This window comes from Erigeron canadensis, chromosome 5 (assembly GCF_010389155.1).
Source record: "Erigeron canadensis isolate Cc75 chromosome 5, C_canadensis_v1, whole genome shotgun sequence".
In the NCBI taxonomy this organism is placed as follows: domain Eukaryota; kingdom Viridiplantae; phylum Streptophyta; class Magnoliopsida; order Asterales; family Asteraceae; genus Erigeron; species Erigeron canadensis.
This window is the reverse complement of record NC_057765.1, coordinates 41604715-41626236: the sequence shown is the minus strand read 5'-3', so window position 1 is coordinate 41626236 and position 21522 is coordinate 41604715. Positions and strand designations below refer to the sequence as shown.

The following is a 21522-nucleotide window of genomic DNA, read 5'->3' as shown; positions in this document are numbered from 1 at the left end:
AGTAGCTCCGCGTTTAGCTTGACTCAACATATCAAATCGACTTCATATATTCCACCAAGCCAATCTCGACTAACTCAGTAAGTAAGCGTGAGTTTTTATTACCTTCTAAATGATCCTATATGATTATAATTGACAATTTAATTTATATATGAAAGAGATTTAATATTCGTATCACGAAACTTGATCACACAATACAATTATTAAAATATATTGTATAAATCAGGAAAACATATTTGTATTAAATAAATCAAAAATAAGGTATGAATATCACCCGTTTAACCGTTTTACATAAACATTCAAAACAGAATTTAGATAAGAAAAGAAAAAGTATCCAAGAGAACAATATGACCCGAATAACTTAAACATGTAAAGGGTCGGGTCCAATTGTTTTGTTTAGCCCCCGACCCAAACAACAACAATCATCATCTCCCCTCATATATCCAAACCAAAATTGAAAGAGAATTTGTTGGTGAAAAGTGACAACAAATGGCTTCTTCTTCTCATTTCTTGCCCACCCCTAACCGAATCATATCATCAAAAATCCATCGAACCCCAAACACCGCCGCTTCTAATCTATCCACCAATTTCATCTCGTCGCCATACATCGGCACCGGTGTTTCCAGCCACTTTGCTGGTCTCAAGCTCCGACCCGCTTCCCTCAACCCTTCTCATGGAAAACGCCTTGGTGTTACCATGGTATTTCTATATATATATTTCCTTCTTTTACTATCTTCTTATTAATAATTTTTAGAGTAATTCGTTATTAACTTTACCCTTTGGTAGTAAATTTGTTTAGCTTATATAGGATGTGTAAATTATTTGTTAATATCCTTAAAGAAAAGAAATTTAAAAATAAGGAATAAGATGTTAGAAAGTCCACATATGTTTCCGACGGTATGTAGGGGTTTCATATGCTATAGGGTACGTTTGGCGATCGATGTATGTGAGCTTACGAGAGATTTGAGCCTATGGTTTGCCATACATTCAAGCTCATAAGGTTTATCAAAACTTTTAGCAGCTTATGGTTTTGCGTAAGTTTCCAAACGATTAGTTGCTTGAAGTAGCTTTTGGAATATAGATTGAGCTTATGGAAACGGAAACTACCTAAAGACTGCCTAAACGAGTGTGTTATACCTTTTGAATTAGTATGTTCTTTTATCTCATTTCTAGCTACAAATAAGAGTGTTAATGTAGCCCCCTAAGTTTTTCCGTCATACAAAATGTATGCTAATTATAATTACAAGATTAAGACATTTGGCCAATTAAGTACATGAAATGAGTAGAGAATGAGTGGATCATAAACGTTAACATTATACGGGGTTAGTTTGGCAACACAAGCTGGAGCCTTTTTGGAGCTTCTTTATTCCTTTTCTTTACAAAATCAATCTCTTTAAAAAATTGTGCACCAAACAAAGGTTACGAGCTTCAGTTTATGAAAAGCATAAGCTCCTATAACGTATGAGTGACATATCTTTCATGATATTTTTTAGGAGAACCAATCATCTAATTTTTCTAAAGCTATGTTCTTTATTGGTGCTACGGGTGTTCAAAGCTTTGGATACCAGCCCTATAAATGATGTGACTTTTCTTTTGTTATCTGATTAGAATGGTTGTTTTGTTTGTGTTATAGCTTAATAATGCATTCTAAATTGTTATAGCTAAAGATAAATTTATGTACTTCCAAGTTATGAAAAAGGTAGATGACAAATTCTATCCTAAATTCCTCATAATTCTTAACGAAACTAATTTGTTATGATTTTACTTTATGATTATTCAAAAATTTTATTTGACGAGTGCCACAGACATTCAACTATGTTATTTTTATACCCACTTGAGAACCGTTTTGTTTTTTGTAAACTTTTCTCAGAACAACTTTTGTACATTAAAATGTACAGTGTTTGCTGGATATTGAAGTACATGTTATTGTTTCTGTACAGGTGATTCCATATTCAAGGGGAAATGCCTGGGAGCAACCACCTCCAGATTTAGCATCTTACCTGTACAAGAATCGGATTGTGTATTTGGGTATGTCTCTTGTCCCCTCTGTGACGGAACTAATACTGGCAGAGTTTCTTTACCTACAGTACGAGGATGAGACAAAGCCAATATACCTTTACATCAACTCTACCGGAACCACCAAGGTATTTTAGCTTTCTTTTCTATCCCTAACAGATGTTGGTTTGTGAAATATTATATAATCATTCACTCAACATTCAGAACATAATTAGCAAATAAATTTTATCAACAAGCAAGGAGTCCCTTTGATATGGTTGTAATCTATGTTGACATATAATGTACTTTTTACTTGATGTTAATGACTTTATCAACTACTTTCAAGCAAATTGTGTAAGATTATTGTATCTTTGTACCTTTAAGATTGTATACCCTTATTCCAGTGCTGTTTGAAATCCGGAGGAGATTATGGCCATTAGGAACTCTACTTGCATGATTATCAACAATCCCACTCTATATACAAGCTTACACAACAAGCACACATAGATCTTTAGATAATCAATAGTGCGTGGCATAAGCAGATTCCAAATAGCGAAGAGCAATTTGTTATAGACAATTTGTTTTCTGACATAATGATATTTTTCCAAAGATGCTCTTTTAATGTAGTTACTATAGAAATATGATTAAATGTTCACTAGTGTAATATAATTGTGTTTTTCATCTGTTTTCACATATTCCAGGGTGGTGAAAAACTGGGCTATGAAACAGAGGCTTTTGCAATTTACGACGTTATGAGGTAGTAGTTGTTCAACATTTGCAATTTACCCTCCATACTGTATTTATAACTCAACTAGTGAAATGTTATTTTAGGAAAAGTATTATGGATTAGTTTTTCCCAATTTTTAACAGATATGTGAAACCACCGATTTTTACACTGTGTGTCGGCAACGCTTGGGGAGAAGCTGCCTTGCTTTTGGCTTCTGGGTCAAAGGGAAATCGGTCTGCTCTGCCCTCCTCAACCATAATGATGAAGCAGGTGACTCTTGTACACATGTCCTAACTCCTAGATTATCTTTCGAACACCCACATTTGTTAATACTGTTTCTTTAATATTTTGCAGCCAATTGCAAGATTTCAAGGTCAAGCAACGGATGTTGAAATTATGAGAAGAGAAATAAGGAACGTCAAGACTGAATTGGTATTTATATATGAGTACTTGTGTTTTCCCTCAATAAAAAATGATTTAACCAATCAGTCGCCTTAATGTAGCTTCTATTTTGATAAACATTGAAGGTGAAACTTTATGCGAAAGAAATAGGCAAAACTACAGAGCAGATTGAAGAAGATATAAGGCGCCCAAAGTACTTTAGTCCTAGTGAGGCAGTGGAATATGGAATTATTGATAAGGTAATTCAAACAATATGAAATTTGAGTAGCATCTTGTAGGCACCAACCCTGAAATAAATCAGGTACGGTCAGATGGATTGTGTCGGGTCCAAACATGTTTGTGTCAAAACGGCTTGTTAGTATATATTGGGGTCATAACACTTTTATCCATCTGTTCCAATTTTACAACTAATTAATTCCATAATTTGCTTACTAACATTAGGGAACAAAAGTCTGTTTCCATTCAACTATTTTTAGCCATTTATTTTTGAACATATTTGACCGTCAATGACAAGACAACCAGATCCATTAATTTATAAGTAAATTTGATTGAAATTGCTACCTCTGCTGAATCCTTACTAATTTATATTTTACATATACATGTCATATGTAGGTTGTTTACACTGAGAAGGCAAGTGAAGATAGAGGAGTCCTCTCTGACTTGAGGAGAGCACAACTACTCTGATAGCGGACTATTGGCAGTCATGGGTATTTTTCATTTCATGGTGGGTTTGCTGCAGTAGTTGTTGTATTGGGCATCACGAGACTGATCTAACACAACAAAAAATTGTATGCTGCCCATCTGGATTGTTTTAAGCACATCATGTAGTATTGTAAAAGGGAAAGCAATTTATAGTATGTGTTAGTCCAAAATATTTTTGTTAGATTCAATTATTTGTTTATGAATTGCCACTTGGGGTTAACCCATTATGTTGGGACTGTAATGTAATTGATGGGTCTTTTCTTGACCAATAAGTTGACTCAGTCGGTTGATGTGCATGTAGGTCCAGCCCACTCGCCGATTGCCGGTAAAATAGAGTAGTTCAATAATCAATACTAGTAAACCTTTTATGGTTGTGCTAGCACCCATTGGGCTTGAAAAAGATGTGATTAGAATACTAGATACTTTGAGTTCTATGGATCAAAAGGTTTAACATATATATGATGACATATAATACTGTAGCTACATTTTTTGTTACGACACTTGCTTACACATTCAAATTTCCTGATCCAATGAATTTGTTCGTGATAGCTGATATTAGCTTAATGAATAAAAGTTCTCTCTTGTTAAATGTGTTGTCAGCAGCACTCAACAACTCAGAAAGAACCATTTCATTGCTTTCATATTTACAAAGAAAAATTGATGAATGAACTTGTATATTTCACTTCTTTCTCCATCTAGTATTTCAAGGAAGAATATCAGAATATGGTGTTGGAAGGGGGAAAATAGCACAAGATTTGTAGTTAGAAATCAATCAAAATCTGAAATAACAATAAAATAATAAAAAAAGGATATCCAGGTAATCTCAGGGACCGTTTGTGAAACTACTTTAATAGTATTAGGTATTGCTAAAATCAATGATGAGTTGATGTAATGGTTTGGAGTTTCTTTAGTGACCTATAGATCTGAAGTTCGAATCCCCATTCCACCAAATTTGAGATATAAGTAGTCTTTCTATCGTACCCGCGGGCGGATTAATAACACGATGTATCAAGCGAAATTCACCTTAAAAAAAAAAAGAAAAAGATATTGCTAAAACTTTAAATGATAAATAGGATAGTGAAAAAGTGAACAATTCGATTTATTTATGTAATCAACTCTCTTTGCCAAAGTTTCACCTCTCTAAATATAACTCAATGACATGCATTTTTTGTTTTTTGAAAACGACTTTGCATCTGTAAGACCTTTGCCAACTTAGTCTACAAGAAATCTATGTCTGCATGATGGGGTGTCCTTTCCTGGAAGCATCTTCTCTACTTTATGTAGCCTGCCTATATCCCACCTTCCGGATATACCGTCGAAACGATATTGGGTCCCCGTATTTAGTGTAACTTTACCTTTATTAAAGGATTAACATAACTAATCAAAAGACTCAAATCACACCCTTTCTCCAATTATAGCATCACAGCCTCAAACATACCAACATTAATCCATGCTATTTAAACCACTGACCAAGAAAAGTAGACAGACACATGAAACCAACCATGTTTAAACAAGCCTGTGAAATTCGACACAACAAAGACAGGTATTTGCTAATTATAACCTCAAAAACGAAAATAATATGAACATACCATTCAGACAGTAAAGAAATTCATCAAGAGCTTTATCAATTAGGATCCTAAGGATCACCAGATTTACATATATTGAAAAGAGGACACAAGCATAACAAAGGATCGTCTCTTCCTAATAGTATAAGTTCCAACTTACCTAATAAAGTCTGCCTGTACATTCTGAAGAACCACAATAACAATTCTTGACCTTTATATTCCCATCAGAATCATGAACTGTATCCACCGTATAGTTGTAATGATACGTCAGCTCCTGCAGCGGTGGGATGTTTTCAGCAGCAAAAAGCATTATATGTGGCATTCTCTTATCCTCCTGATCATACAGTACATTTTGAGCATATAAATTCGGGGAGCAACTGTGGTTGATAAACCTACCAACATTACCATATTTGAAAGCATCAATAGTGAATCCACCCTCGCACACTTCCTCGTCTGCTTTCATTTCGGGGTTAGGATAACAGTCGCTATAGTTTTGCCCGATATCAAATAAGTACTCGTCATTACCCGTTCGTTTCTCAGCTTCCTTGTCTTCTAGAAGCTCTCCTATATATTCACATATAAAGCTTCCCGAAGAGATTGAACTCAAAGATCTAACCCCCCACCCACGTGTTCTAGTTTTAAATATCTCGAGATGAATTTTCATACCGTGTTGGGTGACTCGGTTGTAGCAAGAAGGAGGACACCTACAAGATGGGCCACATTCATAAACCAATGATTTTGCTTCAACTATTGCTCCGTTATGGTTATATGGAATCTCACCACCATTCTTGAGGACACATGAGCATTTCTTGTTATTACACCGGCCCACACAATCACAGCCTTTTAGGGGGACCGGCTGACACCAATTCGGATACACAATCTTTGTAATGTAGGTAAATGAAGGCGGTTTTTCATCATCAATTGTGTTGATAGCACATATTGGAAAGACTTCTTTACCATCACTTATATCATTAACACATATACCTTCTCGTTTCTTAAATTTCTTGGACTTCACCTCTCTAATGGCAAGTTCTGGTTGTCCCGGAATCCTAGTTAACACAAAGTTGAAAACCATGTTTCCCTTTTTGCTAGGCACCTGTGTGCATTCGTCAACTGTGTACAGCCCATCATATATGTATGTTTTCATTGTCTTTGGTTTTGAATCTACAGATTCAATGGTAACCTGATATCCACGAATAACCCGCACAGGATATTTCAAATCAATATTGTTCTTCAAAGCTAGATTTCCTCTTTCAAGCTTTTGGTTTTCCAAGTTCTTATCTTTTGTGACCCCACCTGCCCCGCAGTATACTAAGCGGTCTGGATATTTGACATCATTATCATAACCACCTGAAGCAACAACACTAACTGCAAAAAACTCATTAGCCTGCTTAACATAATCTATGCCGCCCTGATATGGGCGGTGAAGGCCAACTAAAGCAAGCTCGACTCGGAACAGAAACTCATCTCCTACTTCAACCCCAGGTACTGGTCCATATGTCTTTGGACCCAAGTCAAGTGACCGGCCTCTCGCGTCCAAAATTTCCTTTGCTTTAAGATCAACTCGCCTTACAGCCCCTCCTGTTAATTCATTGGTTTTTGATTCCTCCCCCTGCACAATCTTCCTACATATAGCTTGGTAAAGCCTTAGAAGTTCCCTAACTTTATTTCGGGCATCATTTGAGTTTTTGGGACCAAATGGAGGCAGTGTTACATCCATATCACATGCTCCCCGTGGATTACGATACTCGTCTTGTTCTTTGGCACCTGCAGCAAAATCATCTTCTTTACCAACAACCATTTCAAGTGTGCCAGTATAAGCAACCTTCCCTATGGAGCTCGATTCTCCCCTCCAAACAGCGTTTTCTCGCCTTTTTTGTTTTTTCTTTGTAGAATTAGTTGGTGCCGTTGAGGCCTGACTTCCTTTCACCTTGATGGTAAAAGATTTACCTGGGATTGCTGGTGAGCAAAGTGACGGAGCCTTCAGACCTAACACATACTTGAGCGCTGCTCCTTGTTCTTCGGTATCTATAGCAAAATCATCATCTTCCTTAACAACCATTTCAAGTGTATTGGTATAACCAACCTTTCGTGTGGAGCTCGGTTTCTCCAAAACATCTAGTTTTTTAGTCTTAAAACCTGTTGGCATCATTGAGGCTTGACTCCCTTTCTCCTTTATGATTAAATCTTTCTTTAGACTTCCTAATGCACCAAGTGACGGAGCCTTCAGACCCATTATAAACCTAAGCCTGTCTCCATCAAACTTAAGATCATTAGTATCATCCAGCGGCCTCTTTTTAAGAAATCTTTCGTATCCCTCATTCCGAAAGGGGATACTTTTAATATCCCTTTGACCCTGGGAAAATGATTTGTCGACTGGCATTGAAACCTTCTCCCCTATTTCATGGCTCTTGATTTTCTCATCTTGAAACTTCTCTTCTCCAGAATCTTCATCATCTGAACATTTTCTCATCATGACTTTGTCACGTGCATACACCACAAGCTCCTGGCATGCTTGACCTATGTTATGTACCCTTTTGCCTCGTTCAACCCCGGTGGCATCACCTTCAATCTTTTCGACCTTCTCCTTTTCAACACTTACGTTAGATTCCTCACCAGCCATCAAAATTTCCGCCTCTTGATTTGCCACAACACCCTCATTGCTTAAATCACCCAATTTTCCCTTCTTAAGTAAATCTTCTTTGAGACTCACATTAGACTTTTCACAACCCGCCACTTTAGCCTCTACAACCTTCCCATTCCTTCCCTCACTACCACCACCCTTATCCCCGGTTTCAGTCCTCCTCCGTCCGGTTATTCTTTCCCGTTCCTCTGCACTGGGCTCACCAACATTATATCCACAAAAAGGAGGAAAATCCCGAACTGCAGAAACTCTCCTTCGAGGAAACTTCACCTTTGTCAAACCATCAGTCACAACACCATTATCCACCCCACGTGTCGGTGAAAATAACTTAACATCATCATTCACTTTCACATCATCATTCACCACCCCATTAACTTCCTCCTTGGACCCCACTTGAGTCTCTACATTCCCCAACGACAACGCTGCTTCAGCTTCTTTAACATCCACCACACTAACAGGCCGAACAAATGGTCCACAGTCCGGCGGAAAATCCCTCACTACAGACACCGCTTCAGCTTTTTTAACATCCACCACATTAACAGGCCGAACAAACGGTCCACAGCCTGGCGGAAAATCCCTAATCGCAGACACTCTTCGAGGCTTCCATTTACGAGAAACAGCAGTCCCATTCATAGAAGCACCACCATTCTCATTTTGACGACTTACCACACGCCCAATACCCACCATTCCTGACCACAATCATCAAAACAAATTCATTTTCTTTCCAAAACTATTACTTCAAAATTTAAAACCCTAATTATTTTCATAACACATCTATGAATATGTAATAACTATAACAATAATTAAACTAATTAAGGAATAAAATAAATAAAACGAAAACGATACTTGTATATTACATATTCAATTAGGGCAATGGATAATATATAATTAAATCGATCTTAAATTGTAAAAGAAATGATCACAGACAGAGAAATAAAGAGAATAAATTTACTTTTACACGACGATTTTGTGAGGAAAGAAGCATTCACCGAATTCGTAAAGGGAACAAATGTCACCGTTTTTGTAGCAGAATATTCATTCTACAGTTCTTTTTAATTTAATTTTTATGGTATTTGATGGTTGGTTTGTTTTTTTATTTTTTTTTTGGGGGGTGGGGGGAGGAATTATACATGAGCTCATGTAAAAGGTAATTAAAAGGTTTTTATGTAAAATATAATTAAAAGGTTGATGGCTGAGTATTTTATTTATTTGGGTTTGTCGTTTTGAAGCTACATTGGGTCTGGGCTTGTTGTTCTGAACCTTATTTGTCCATGTATTTGGTTTTTTCGTTGGGCTCTTTGCTAGTTATGAATTTTTCGTTTGGAAGTAGGGGTACACATAAAAACCGATTTGTTTAAAGTTGGGTTGGACAAACCGAAACTGAACCTGGTCAAACCAAAACCGGTTCGGGCTTTCAAAATCCGACTGTTTGAAACCGGTTTCGAGTTCAGGTTTCAAAATCGAGTAGATCCCAGGTTTGAAATCGGGTCGGGCTAAGTTTTGAGCAAGAAAAAGGGATAAAAAACAGTCCACCTTTGACCATAGACCGGTTTCAAATCGGTTCGGGTTTTGTCAAACCTGGTTCCTAGTCTCGTTAACCAAACCCGGTTTGGGTCCGATTAAGCAAAACTCGGCTTATGTGCACAACTACTTGGAAGTAGTGATGCCCAAAAACTAGGTTTTGCTTAAACCGAACTCGAATCGGTTATTAGTCAATGTGACCAGAATCGGGCTTGATTATACCAAAACCTACCACCACATCCAAATCAAACCTCTTTTGACCATACTATCGCAATGATCTAGGACATAACGTTATAATCATGATTATTATTATCTGATCTATTTATATGGCAACCATTATTATTATTGCCATATAGAAATCACAAAAATTCATCAAACAATTGCAAGCTTCATTTCTTGCTATCTCTTCCCCTAGATAGGCTGTCCGCTGTCATGTATAACCTACTAAATTACTAATTAATACAATAATAGCGCACAATCGTGTTTAAATGTGAAAGTCTTAAACTCACTTTTAGTCTAATTTACATTTGGTTTCTAGCCGAGTAACCGGCATAACGGTATGTCCTAAAAATGTGTTGATAAGAAAAAGACGAATGAAATGAACTCGACTATATGTACAAAACAACAGTTATTATATTATGTTTTAACTAATTTAACATTTTTAAATATGCTTGTGTGTGAAAAAAAAAAAGTTCATGTTAATTTAGTTTTTTTTTTTTTTGAACGGCTGACTTTATTAATAAAATTTACAATATAAAGGAAGGACCAATGACCAACGGATGCCATGAAATAGACTTTATCCTAGACCGAATAAAAATCCATCAAAATTAGAGCGAAATGGTGGAATGAAATACCTCGTTACTCGACTCAAACCACCCTCGAAGACACCTTCATTTCCATTTTTCCATAAAGTGATTTTCCTACTACAGATTTTACTTCCCAAACTATAAATAATTTGAAACCAGCTGGGTTGGATAAGTGGTTGGAGCTCTTACCTCTGAAGACAGAGGTCAAGGGTTTGATCCTCATGCCCAGCAAGGCTGAAGGTCCTTTTTTACCTATGGTAGAACATGGAAGCAGTCTCTCTACCTTTGGTAGGGGTAAGGCTGTCTACATCTCAACCTCCCCCATACACCGTCTAAGACGGTATTGAGACCCAAAACCCGTGGAAGACGGCATTGGGAGTTACTTACTTACTTACTTTCAAACTATAAATAATTTGATTATACATTTTGACCCTTATTAATAATTTACCAACCCCTTAAGTATTCATTACGGTTTTACCCGTAGTGTCTAAACCCCATTTTAATTCTTTCCTTCTAGTTTTTAACTGCCTTTCTTACTATATCTTAGAAGAAATGGAAAGTGGGAGGAGGAGAGCTGGTGAGTTAAGCGAGAGAAAAGTTTTGAGTGTAAGATAAAACAAGGGGAAATTTCATAAAAAGATAACTTTATTTTTACTAAAAAAATTTAATCTAGAAACTTATTTAGTTTTCGTCTATTAAAAAGATTTCGTTTATAAGATTTTTTTAATAAAAGTAATATCGTTAAGTTTTAACTCAGGGGCTCCGTTAAGATCCACATTGGCTTGCCACGTCGTTATAAAAACTGACGTACACATACACCTGAAAATTCGCCATGTGACAAGTTTTGAATGGTGATTATTAGTGTTAACTATACTATCAAGTAGGGGTGAGCAAAAACCGAACCGTAAAACCGAAAACCGAAAAAAACCAAAAAAACCAAATCAAACCGATTGGTTTGGTTTTGGTTTTCCAAAAACCGAACGAAACGGTTCGGGTTTCGGTTTCATATACAAAAACCGATTGTTAAAACCTAACCGAACCGAAACTACATATATTAATATATATTCTTATGCTTATAGTTGGTAAATTAAATAAAACAAATATTAGATTATTTTGAAAACCAAAATATAAGTGAATCCTTATTTTCCTAGGAATAATACGTTATACATTAGGGTCAAAATTGAAACTTGTTTATATGTTAAGGTTAAAATGAAACTTGTGTAAAAAAAGGGTTGATTATGTATAACAATATTAAATTTAAGGGTTAAAGTTGTATAAATGGAAAAACTTTAGATTTGGACCATATTTGCCGTCTTCTTCGTTGTTGCTTCCTCTGAAACTGAATATTTCTTCATATATGAGCTTCCATTTTTAATGTCTCTTTACTAAACAAGTTTGTAGCTGTAGTTTTACTCACAAAAAGCCGAATCAAAACCGAAACCGACCCAAAACCGAGATAAAAACCGAAAAACCAAACCGATAAAAAACCGAACCCATTGGTTTCACAAAATGAAAAACCGAATTAATCGGTTTGGGTTTCGGTTTTGGGTCAAAACCGACCCAAACCGACCCATGCTCAGCCCTACTATCAAGGTAGCACATATTCTCAGCCGGTTGGAAGTGGTCGTTACTTAAATTTCGTGATGACAATGACAACATATTTATGCTATTGATCAGATATTACTTATTTTAGTGTTGCAAATAAAAGCTAGCGTATGTTCACGTCAACTTTTATAATGACGTGGCAAACTGACGTGACACTTAACAGAGCTTTGATGTTAAAATCTAACAGTATTATCTTTGCTGAAAAAAATTTTAGAAATAAAACTTTTAATAGATGAAAACTAAATAGGTTTTATAGATTAAGAATTTTGAATAAAAATGTTACTTTTTCATGGATTATTTTCCATAAAACAATCGTGTGAAAGCGAATGAATAAAAAAATTATAAATTTCTTCTGTCTAAGTTAAGGGTACAAAACTCATGATACATTATTTGTAGTAAGACTAAGAGGTGTGGAGAGTTAAGTGAATGTCCCTCTTCCACTCCTTACTTGACAAGTGTCCACTACTAATCATAAGGGGCATCCCTCCCATTCCCTTGGGGTGGAAGACTGCCTCTAGGGGCATTCCTTTTATTATTTATTAATTTGTAAATGATATATATACATGATTTAAAAAAAAAAATTAAATATGTTTTTCTACTTCTTCGAGGCACTCAGAAGACCCACATGCCACATACATCCAAATGCTGCGCAGGCAAAATGACAAAAACAAACGTTGGAGCCTCGCGTTCGAATTCGGAAGGGGCACGAGAGTTAAGGGACCGGAACGCCCCCGGGACCGAGATCGGGCGTTCCGCACGAAAAAAGAGGGTGGGAACGGGTTACTCCTCTTAGTTTAAGAGAAGTGAAAGTTGTAGTAGAAAAATCACTTCCCTTTCCATAATGCCCACCATAGAGTAAACGTGAAAGTCATAACGACATTTTTGTATATTTTAGGAAAACGACTATGATGAATCTATTTATCAAAGTAAAAAGACTATTCATACCTTTGTAGATATATTTAATGAAAATAATTTAACAGGAACAAGATTATTTAAGAAAAAAGATATATGTGATAAATTTGCAATTTTATAAAAATATCTACATATATAACGATGATAAATGACTTGATCAATCACTAAAAATTTTCTCTCTAAAAAACAGCGAAAGAGAAAAGCTATGATTCTATAAAACCTTTATCAAATTTAGTCATTCATCTTATCATATGTCAGTTTTTTGGTAATATGTGTAACTAACCAATTAGTTTTACTTGTATGTATAAGTTTAAGTAGAATAACCCAAATATATAGACAGTTTACGTAACTTAGGATGCATATGTAACATATTGACAAATAAAAGGGGGGTAACTGAAAATAAACTGGTGTCCTACTTACAAAAAAAAGGCGGGAAAGTATCTTTATCTATACAAGGCCACAAACCAACGATTATTTGGCGGGAATTTTGGTCTTTAAAAATACCCAGCAAATCGGAAACAGAGAACGCCGCAGACCGATTTTATTCACCGACTACATCTAATCGAGGTCACAATAGCTTGTCTGCCGGTGGTGGGCGATGATGATTACGATCATGTGGCGGGTAAAAATCATGGATTCGAATAAATCTTCCATTTCAAAAGCGGGTCATATGGGATGTGTTGATTTTGATTTAACGAGATCGAACTCTGGAATTGGGGTAACAGATGACTTTGAAACGGGGTTATTGGTTTTGTTTATTTTAGTATACATATACAGAAGGTGTTTGTGAAAATGTCTGATAGAACAAATTGTCAATAAGTTCAGGTATGTGAGAGAAATAGGACACATGGACTTCCATTTTTTATAAAAAAAAGTGCAACTAGACTTAAAGGTTCTTATCATATCTCGGATTATGATCTGAATGACTGAATATATTGATATTTTTGGTTTATTAATGGAGCTTGCATATTGGAAACTGTTGACATAAGGTGATGGCGGCTGTGACGATCCTTATATATCAAGAACTTGGGATATCTTTTCGCAGGTAGTATTTATTCATCTTTGTATTTGTTTTTACACAACATTTAGATTAAAAAAAAAAAAGTTATAGTTTTTAGGTAAGTTTTTAGCATTATTGAGTTTCGACAGAATAGAAGTAGATAAATTACTAACCACTCCTGAAACTCCATGAAAAGATTTTGCTTATAATTTCAATTTCTTATATTTGTGCTTGTGGATTTTTGTTTTATTTATGATAACTATAACTAAATCCACTCATCCAAATCCGTGACCCTCCGTTTTGGAAAATAGACATCACCTACTATAAGAGGCGTTGACACCAAGTAACCCGAATCCAGTTAGTTCGCTCTATCACAAAAACACCTAACTGATGTTGTCAGCTTCACTACCTCTTGAGGTTTTAGTATGGTTTTAATTGATCTATGGTGAATTGATTTTATGATATAAAGGTATTTAAATATGAGATAAGTTGCTTATTTTCTCAATTGTTTAGAAGTGGGAAAACTTTTCTTGTCTAACTTTACTTTACCTGCCTATCATAGGTGAACCTTTTTATAAATGTCTTTTTGTTATAGAGAACTTTTGATGTATAATCATATACATTTTATTTATCTGATATGATAAGAAATCTTCACAGAACAAATACGGAAGGAACATAAAAAAAAAAAATCGTTGATATTTCTCTGACATCGACATGGATGGAAAGACATATCATGTACTCGTTTGCGTACAAGAAATGCTTGATATTGATTTCGTAGTCATTTGGGTGATAGAATGAACCTTTCCACTTTATTTTCATATATGAACTACTAAGCTTATTGGTCTTATAGCATAAAAATGGTAATTTTATCGGCTCGTAGCATTCAAAAACTAGTGGCATCCTTTTTGGTATATGTCCAAACCCTTTAGGCTTTAGGGTACTTATAAATGTCAATTTATAGGGTCTTTAGGGGAACCATTCAAAGTGGGTTGATAGCCCTTGAACACAAAGTGTTGCATCCATGAACCCAGACCAGTCAAGTGGTCCCTGCTATCAAAAATCAGATATGCATCTTTCATGTAGAGATGCAAGAGATAGAGTTAAATACTATATAACACTATGCAATGAATTGACATCATGATGGTGAGACAATATTAAAATAAGAACACCATATCAATTTCTCTAATTTTTTGCCATATATATATGGCTATGTTTAGCCATATTGTTTCATATGTGCCTATAAAAACTATCTCTTATGTAAAGTTGTCCATTTCATTGGCTTGGATATGATAGAAATTACACAAAAATGAATGCCTTTTGTGCTTTTTTTACCCTTTTATTATCACACATGTATGGTTGTAGGAAAAGATCTCATCACAATCAATCAGCTAAGATAGCACTAGCATTTAAACCTAATTCACATGCTTCCCACATAGTCGAAACATTTTAATGTGACATCTTTCTCCCTTACTTTTATTATAAGATTAAAATGTAATGGTTATTACCGAATAATTATTAATACATATCGTTGATGATCATATGTGAGAAGCCTGAGATTTTAATCAAGGTCGTCTTTGATTAAAAAAATACTATTTCACAAGATTGATACGGCCTCTTATGTAACCCAAATCTGGTTAAGGATGTGACTGTCTACATATGATATCTCCCCCATATCACGCTCTAGGAAGGTTGTGTGTCTTTATTGTCAAAAGAAGGAATATGAACTTGAGGGCAGAATCAAACTAGTCGAGATTATCGTTCGTATTTGACAAGGATGTTTTGGAGGACAATATAAATGACGTGCAATGATGTTCTTGGAGAGAATGAGCAATAAAATGAGGTGCATATGCCAATCAATGGAAAACAAAGTTAGCATAACAACTCCACAATACTTAGGCATAACCTAAACACTAGAAAAATACAAAAAGCATACAACAAACAGACATTACAGGCTTACAGCTTCCAAAAGGCATCCCAACACCACTATTAAATCCTTACCACACACTCAACTTAATTTATATATATTTTTCATAAAAAAGACAACACAATTGGTCCTAACCAAGCCTAATTTCCAAAAGCACATGTGGGATTAGAATCAAGGCCATATGGGGTTAAGTAACCTACAAGCTGCATAAAAGATCTCTAGGGATTACCACCTTTTGCATTTTTAAGCTTTTTTAATTCTATATTTTGTCATCACATACAAAAAAGAACCAAAAAGAAAAACCATCAGTCATCAGACAGTAGTTTGCAGACTAAATGTTTGGGGGATCTAAAATACAATGAGAACCCAAACCATAAAATCGTGTGCAAATGTAACCAACAAAGCCACGGTAGCAAGTTATTAAGTACACAGCGGCTACAAAGTTTAATTACAATGCTATGGGATACGGTCATCGTAGTAGAAAAGTCACCTACATCGCCCTAGAGATTTCAACTACTTTGTCAAGGTCCTGCAAATTTTTGATATATCGAGCTACTGCTAGTGCTTGCTTGGGCTGCTGCAAAACTTGAAGGTGGTATGAGTAGTTCTGCCTGAGGGAAAGTTGAGTGTGACGGAACATCTAGCAGAAGATCTTGATCACAATGTTCATCTGCATATCTCAATGAACCGAGCATTAGGGAGCTATGATCAGGTGGTAAGGAGAACAGGCTCCTTGGGCTGAATCCAGGGCCGTCATTGTCCATAAGCTCCTTGTGTTCATAGCTCGCCTTCATTGATGTTCTCTTGGGGCAATTCATTGCACCCTTTGGTCCTGCAAGATCCAAAGGCTCCATAAGTAAATGCGAAATACAGGAACAAGTCAAGGATATAAGCAAGATTTGATTTCACAATTCAACATATTCTTGTATGGCTCTAGTTTATGTATGAGAATGGGTCCTAATTACTCGGTAAAAGAATAAATGAAGATGAAAACCATAAAACGAAGAACTAATTCAAAGAAAATGGTAAAAATGGATGGAATGGACGCCATCAAGAGCTTTCACATTGGGATTTAGTTCTAAATATTTTTATTTTTTTCATTGATTGCTAAAAGGAAAATTTGTAAAACGGATGGCTCCTCTTGAAAGATTAGCTTATTTCATTATTTTGAGAAATGCCATGTGCTTTTAATATAGTGCTGAGAAACTAAATAGATCAACACTTACATAACATCAACATAGCTGTGTAACTAAGATGATAGATACCAATAATACTCGCAGACATATACATATAGTGTGGTTAAGAAAAGAATTCAACCTCCTTATGTTAAATTAACAAAGCAACGAATAATTAAGTTTAAAATACACTGCACCAACCTGGATATGGTTGAAATTGGGCATCTAAGGACCTCTTTACATTTACTGAATGACCAGGTGTCACGGCATTACATACTCCACCAATTTCCTGCCCACTGCTATCATCGTTACACTTTGTACTCTAAATGAGAAACTAACATAAAATTAGTGTACTTCCTTTGAAAGCCTCCACTTTTATAATACTTGTTATATAATTTTTGTTCTAACTCAAACCTGGAGCATATTATGTTTCTCCACCCAATCGGATTTTTTAGCACTACAAAGAGCAAGCTTCTTCAATGTTCTGCAGCCTTCATGTTTCACCATTGGTAATGAAAGATCAAAAACCCCTTCACCAAGAAGTTTCTGGAAGGAGGATAAATTCTCCTTAAACTGAGGGCTATCAAACAGGCCTTTGAGACTGTAGATTTTAGAATAGACACTTAAGTATAATGCTAGTGTTTTAAGCAAATAACCTTAACTTGTGTCTATAGAGTAGCTATGATAATATAAGCATTACAAGATAAGATGCAAACCTATCGGGGACTTGAACAGTGTCATCCACAGTTAAATACTTGAACAGTTGTTGTTGTTCATCATTTGTCAAATGTCTTTTAAACTCCTCGAAGTTGATAACATCCTGCAAAATATTTAATTGACTTCTAAGTAGTACATTTCCAATGTAAGCTTATTAGTGGCAGTATATACACTTGTTTTGGAAATGATTATCCGATTATCTCAAACGTGAAGTCGTATTATCAGTTTCAAATGTTTGGCTGAATTAATTATGCTTTTGATTGTTTCAAATGATCAGTTAGACATCGGCCGCAACAAAACTGAGTATCTGAGGGTAAAACAGAATTACTTAGTATCCCCACTTTTAAACCTGAAAGATTCTAGTTAAACTTTAAAAACTCTCTACTTCACATAAATGTAATTTTTTTTGTTGCCCCTTATCTATGTATTCCCTCAAAGGCTCAAATGATCAGAATTTGTAAAGCATTCAAACATCTGATTATTTGACTAGTGCAACTACAATAAAAGCAGAAGCACATCCAAACACTGTTACCAATGTGGCATTGTTCATTCAATATCACATTCTCTCTTTCGAAATGAACATCCACTATAAACCAACACTCAAATGTTAACTCAATTCCTAAGAGATGTATCAAACAAGTTTCAACAAAGGAAGAACAGAACTTACTTTTAAATCTATGCTGCATAGTGGAGAGTTATGATTCATGAGGATCTGTAATTTCTCGTCATTATCTCTGTAAATAGCAACAAAAGTATCTTAGTTCACTGATAGAATGAAAGCTCAAATTGTCCAGAAGATCAAAACAATTATATACCTGTTCACATGTTCTTGATTCATGGGCTTTTTGGGCCGGCTCGAGAAGTTTCCACCCTTGTTGGCATTATATACAGGATGGGTGGTCAATCGTGAATAAGCCTCATTTTTTGTATCAACAGAAAGAGAACTCGCTTCAGATTCCTCTTCTCGAGTCGTTGAGTTTGGATGGCGCATAAGTACACTCCCATGTCCTATCTCAACCGAAACCATTGGAGTATCACTTTCAAAAATCAAATCTTCCTCAGATGATCCAGAAAAATAAGACCGTTGTTCATGTAAGATGGTATGCAAATCTCTAGTAAGCTTTTCGACGGGAGATTGCTTAAGCCGATTAACACATGTCCTTTTTCTAGAAGGTACCATAGTATCCCACACAACAGATGATTGGGCTGGACCTGAAAGGGAACATTACAACATTTCTTAATTCTATTGTTGTTTTCAAGTCACAGTTATCAAATTTGAATGTTTGGAAGAGAAAAAAAAAGTGCCTATTATTCTAAATTTAGATTATCTAGTCAAAAGAATCAGGTTTAAAAACAAGTATGGAATTGCTTTAAGAATACTTGAGGGTATTTGGCAATGGGTTTTGAAGGTGCTTGTGTGATATGGAATAGTCAAAAGTAGATGAATCATCTGAAACAGAATGGGCTGGCATGTGTTTTTTATTTTTGAACGACATACTATTATACTCATACTCTTACATTACACGAATACCTGATATGGAACCCGAACTCTTGAAAAAACCCCTACTAATCCACCCCCATAAATGTGGGAAGTGGGACTCGCACCTAGGTGTATCCTCAAAACTAATCACCTGAGACAATGCACTACGCAGATCATCACTTTTAAATCACAATTCTAATCACCCGCCAATTATTGAGCTACATGTAAATTTACCCAACTATTCATCAATTTGATCAAGTGATAATCTGATGTTTAGTTTCAATGAAACAACTTTTGCAATGTTATTTAGCCACAAGATCAATTTTTGCAGGTTTGTTAGAAACAAACCTGTTAAATCACTAGCATCTGCACTGCCAAACTGCATATAGCCATCAGAATTAGATATAGCAGAGCCAGAACTCGACCTATTGCTAGTATCCTCATCAAACCCTTTGCGAAAACCACCCTGGTTATGGTATTCATATGCCAGCCCACTACCAGCACCAATACTACCACCGCCGAATATAATGCTAGTGTTGCCGCCTACTACATTGTCATAATTCTGTTTCCTTTTTAGTACTTTTGCTTCTTTGTTCTTAATGGATATGGTCTTCACTCTAGAGACTCGATGATCCACAAAATCATCATTCTCCGCTCGAGCATGAAGAGGAGTGTAGTTCACAAGTGATCCTTTGGTTCTCCAACGTGATCCACACGCATTGCATAAAACAGGCTTGTCTGGAGGCCCGTTTCGCCATAGAGGAGTGCCTGCAGCCACATTTTATTTTCCCAAAATGTCATATCCAAAATCAACAGTTTATGTCCATAACAGGACCACAAGAGTGAAATGGAAAATAACAAAGAATAATATACACATTCTTAGAAAATATTTCAAACATTTCCATCTATGACATATCTTAAACTTTTTAGAAATAAACATAAGGGTGACAAACTCATCAAATGCAATAAAATCATTTTGCATACTCATAGGAAAGGAATGCACATTTGCCACACATGAATGGTTTAAAATTAGGTAAACCTGTATAACATGTAGAAGTTACAGAATAGATTGTGAATGATATGTTTAATGGTCCATTGAGTTCTAAGAGCATTCACAAACGATACGAATGAAATCATTGTTCAATGTCAGGAATGAAGCAAGATATCAAATAGGTTGAGTGCATTTAGCCAATTCATTTGGGATTGACTTAAGTAATTGAGTAAAAGCAAGCAACAAAACTATTGATTAAACCATAAGGCATTGAAAGAGAGGCTGCTTTGTAATTTGTTAAACTTTTAATAAGTCAAACATCCCATTTTGAAAAATCAAACACATATTTCAACCATTTCTTGTGTTCAACATTGACAAGCCAATCTGAAGATAAAAAAAAACTCCAACAAACTTTTAAAAAATTCTCAAAAACTAACAAATAATCAACATAAAGATTGTAAATTTCTTTTAACAGGTAAGTTTTACAATTTTTATATATTAAATAAAACACCAACAATAGGTTAAAAAAAAAAGTTATAAATTTTTCCCAAATTATAAACTCACTTGTAACACCACAGTGATAGCAAGGTCCTTGCTTTCCCATCTCTGAACAACAAACTGTTTTTCTTTACAAATAAATATACAATATTACAAACAAAAAAATTTTTAAAAAAATCCAAATTATATCTTTTTCAAGAAAGTAACTATTCCCTGTAAAGAAAGGTAATTTTTAGTTTTTTACCACAGAAAAATTAAAACCCGGAAAATATATTCATAAAACTCAACTGGGTATTTAATAGTTTTCAACAAAAACCTGTAAACAAAAAACCCAGAAAAAAAGGCATAATTTTAATATTAAAAAAACTCACACAAAGTAAACCAAAAATTTAAAGAAAATTAGATGTGTTATTGTTGTTTCATAATAAGAACATCATAAAGCATATCTTGTGTTTGTGTAACAAAATAAAAATTATAATGGAAGAAGAAAAAGCAAAGACTTATTTGTAAGGAATCTAATAAATGGTTGGAAAAGGAAGGTAAAAATGGCGAAGTGTGAGAGAGAAAGAAAGAGAATTTGTTTGTATATATTGTGTATATATGTATATGTAAATTTTGTATGTATATATGACCCTCACTTCTTCTCCTTCTTGTTGTACATACTAAGTAATTGTGAAGTTTCAGCTTTCTTTTACTTTTTTTCTTTTTGCTTTATTTTATTTATTTAATGGATGGATGGATATTATATTATATTTATATTCATATTTCTGTCATTATTATAATGACTTATATTTAATTGTTTATATTAAAAAACATACATAATGGAGATTAGATGATGCCATTGGGAAATATTGTTGACTT

General features: G+C 35.1%; 3 protein-coding genes across 3 annotated transcripts; 1 reads left to right on the top strand and 2 right to left on the bottom strand.

Moving 5' to 3' along the window:
• The first annotated feature begins 417 nt into the window (after positions 1 to 417).
• Positions 418 to 4050, top strand: LOC122599565 (ATP-dependent Clp protease proteolytic subunit-related protein 4, chloroplastic). The gene is made up of 7 exons (XM_043772087.1): positions 418 to 696; positions 1938 to 2141; positions 2694 to 2749; positions 2863 to 2989; positions 3074 to 3151; positions 3247 to 3360; positions 3734 to 4050. Exons 1-7 carry the CDS (start codon positions 487 to 489, stop codon positions 3803 to 3805), a joined length of 861 nt encoding a protein of 286 aa, XP_043628022.1. The 5' UTR covers positions 418 to 486; the 3' UTR covers positions 3806 to 4050.
• A 1368-nt stretch (positions 4051 to 5418) lies between these two features.
• On the bottom strand, positions 5419 to 9106 carry LOC122600720. The gene is made up of 2 exons (XM_043773472.1): positions 8985 to 9106; positions 5419 to 8721 (listed from the first exon to the last, which is right to left on the bottom strand). The coding sequence occupies exon 2, from the start codon at positions 8717 to 8719 to the stop codon at positions 5549 to 5551; it is 3171 nt and encodes a 1056-aa protein (XP_043629407.1). The 5' UTR covers positions 8720 to 8721; positions 8985 to 9106; the 3' UTR covers positions 5419 to 5548.
• A 6927-nt stretch (positions 9107 to 16033) lies between these two features.
• Positions 16034 to 20981, bottom strand: LOC122600734 (GATA transcription factor 26-like). Its single transcript, XM_043773488.1, has 8 exons — positions 20728 to 20981; positions 19521 to 19940; positions 18508 to 18904; positions 18360 to 18426; positions 17692 to 17795; positions 17390 to 17576; positions 17177 to 17297; positions 16034 to 16632 (listed from the first exon to the last, which is right to left on the bottom strand). The coding sequence occupies exons 1-8, from the start codon at positions 20765 to 20767 to the stop codon at positions 16322 to 16324; spliced, it is 1647 nt and encodes a 548-aa protein (XP_043629423.1). The 5' UTR covers positions 20768 to 20981; the 3' UTR covers positions 16034 to 16321.
• Positions 20982 to 21522: the final 541 nt, after the last annotated feature.

Coding starts and splice junctions, on each gene's coding strand:
- LOC122599565 (XM_043772087.1), top strand. CDS start 487: ATGGCTTCTTCTTCTCATTTCTTGCCCACCCCTAACCGAATCATATCA. Junction 2,750..2,862: donor GCAATTTACGACGTTATGAG/GTAGTAGTTGTT, acceptor AATTTTTAACAG/ATATGTGAAACCACCGATTT. Junction 2,990..3,073: donor CAACCATAATGATGAAGCAG/GTGACTCTTGTA, acceptor AATATTTTGCAG/CCAATTGCAAGATTTCAAGG.
- LOC122600720 (XM_043773472.1), bottom strand. CDS start 8,719: ATGGTGGGTATTGGGCGTGTGGTAAGTCGTCAAAATGAGAATGGTGGT.
- LOC122600734 (XM_043773488.1), bottom strand. CDS start 20,767: ATGGGAAAGCAAGGACCTTGCTATCACTGTGGTGTTACAA. Junction 18,905..19,520: donor AGATGCTAGTGATTTAACAG/GTTTGTTTCTAA, acceptor GTTCCCTTTCAG/GTCCAGCCCAATCATCTGTT. Junction 17,298..17,389: donor AGAAACATAATATGCTCCAG/GTTTGAGTTAGA, acceptor TTTCTCATTTAG/AGTACAAAGTGTAACGATGA.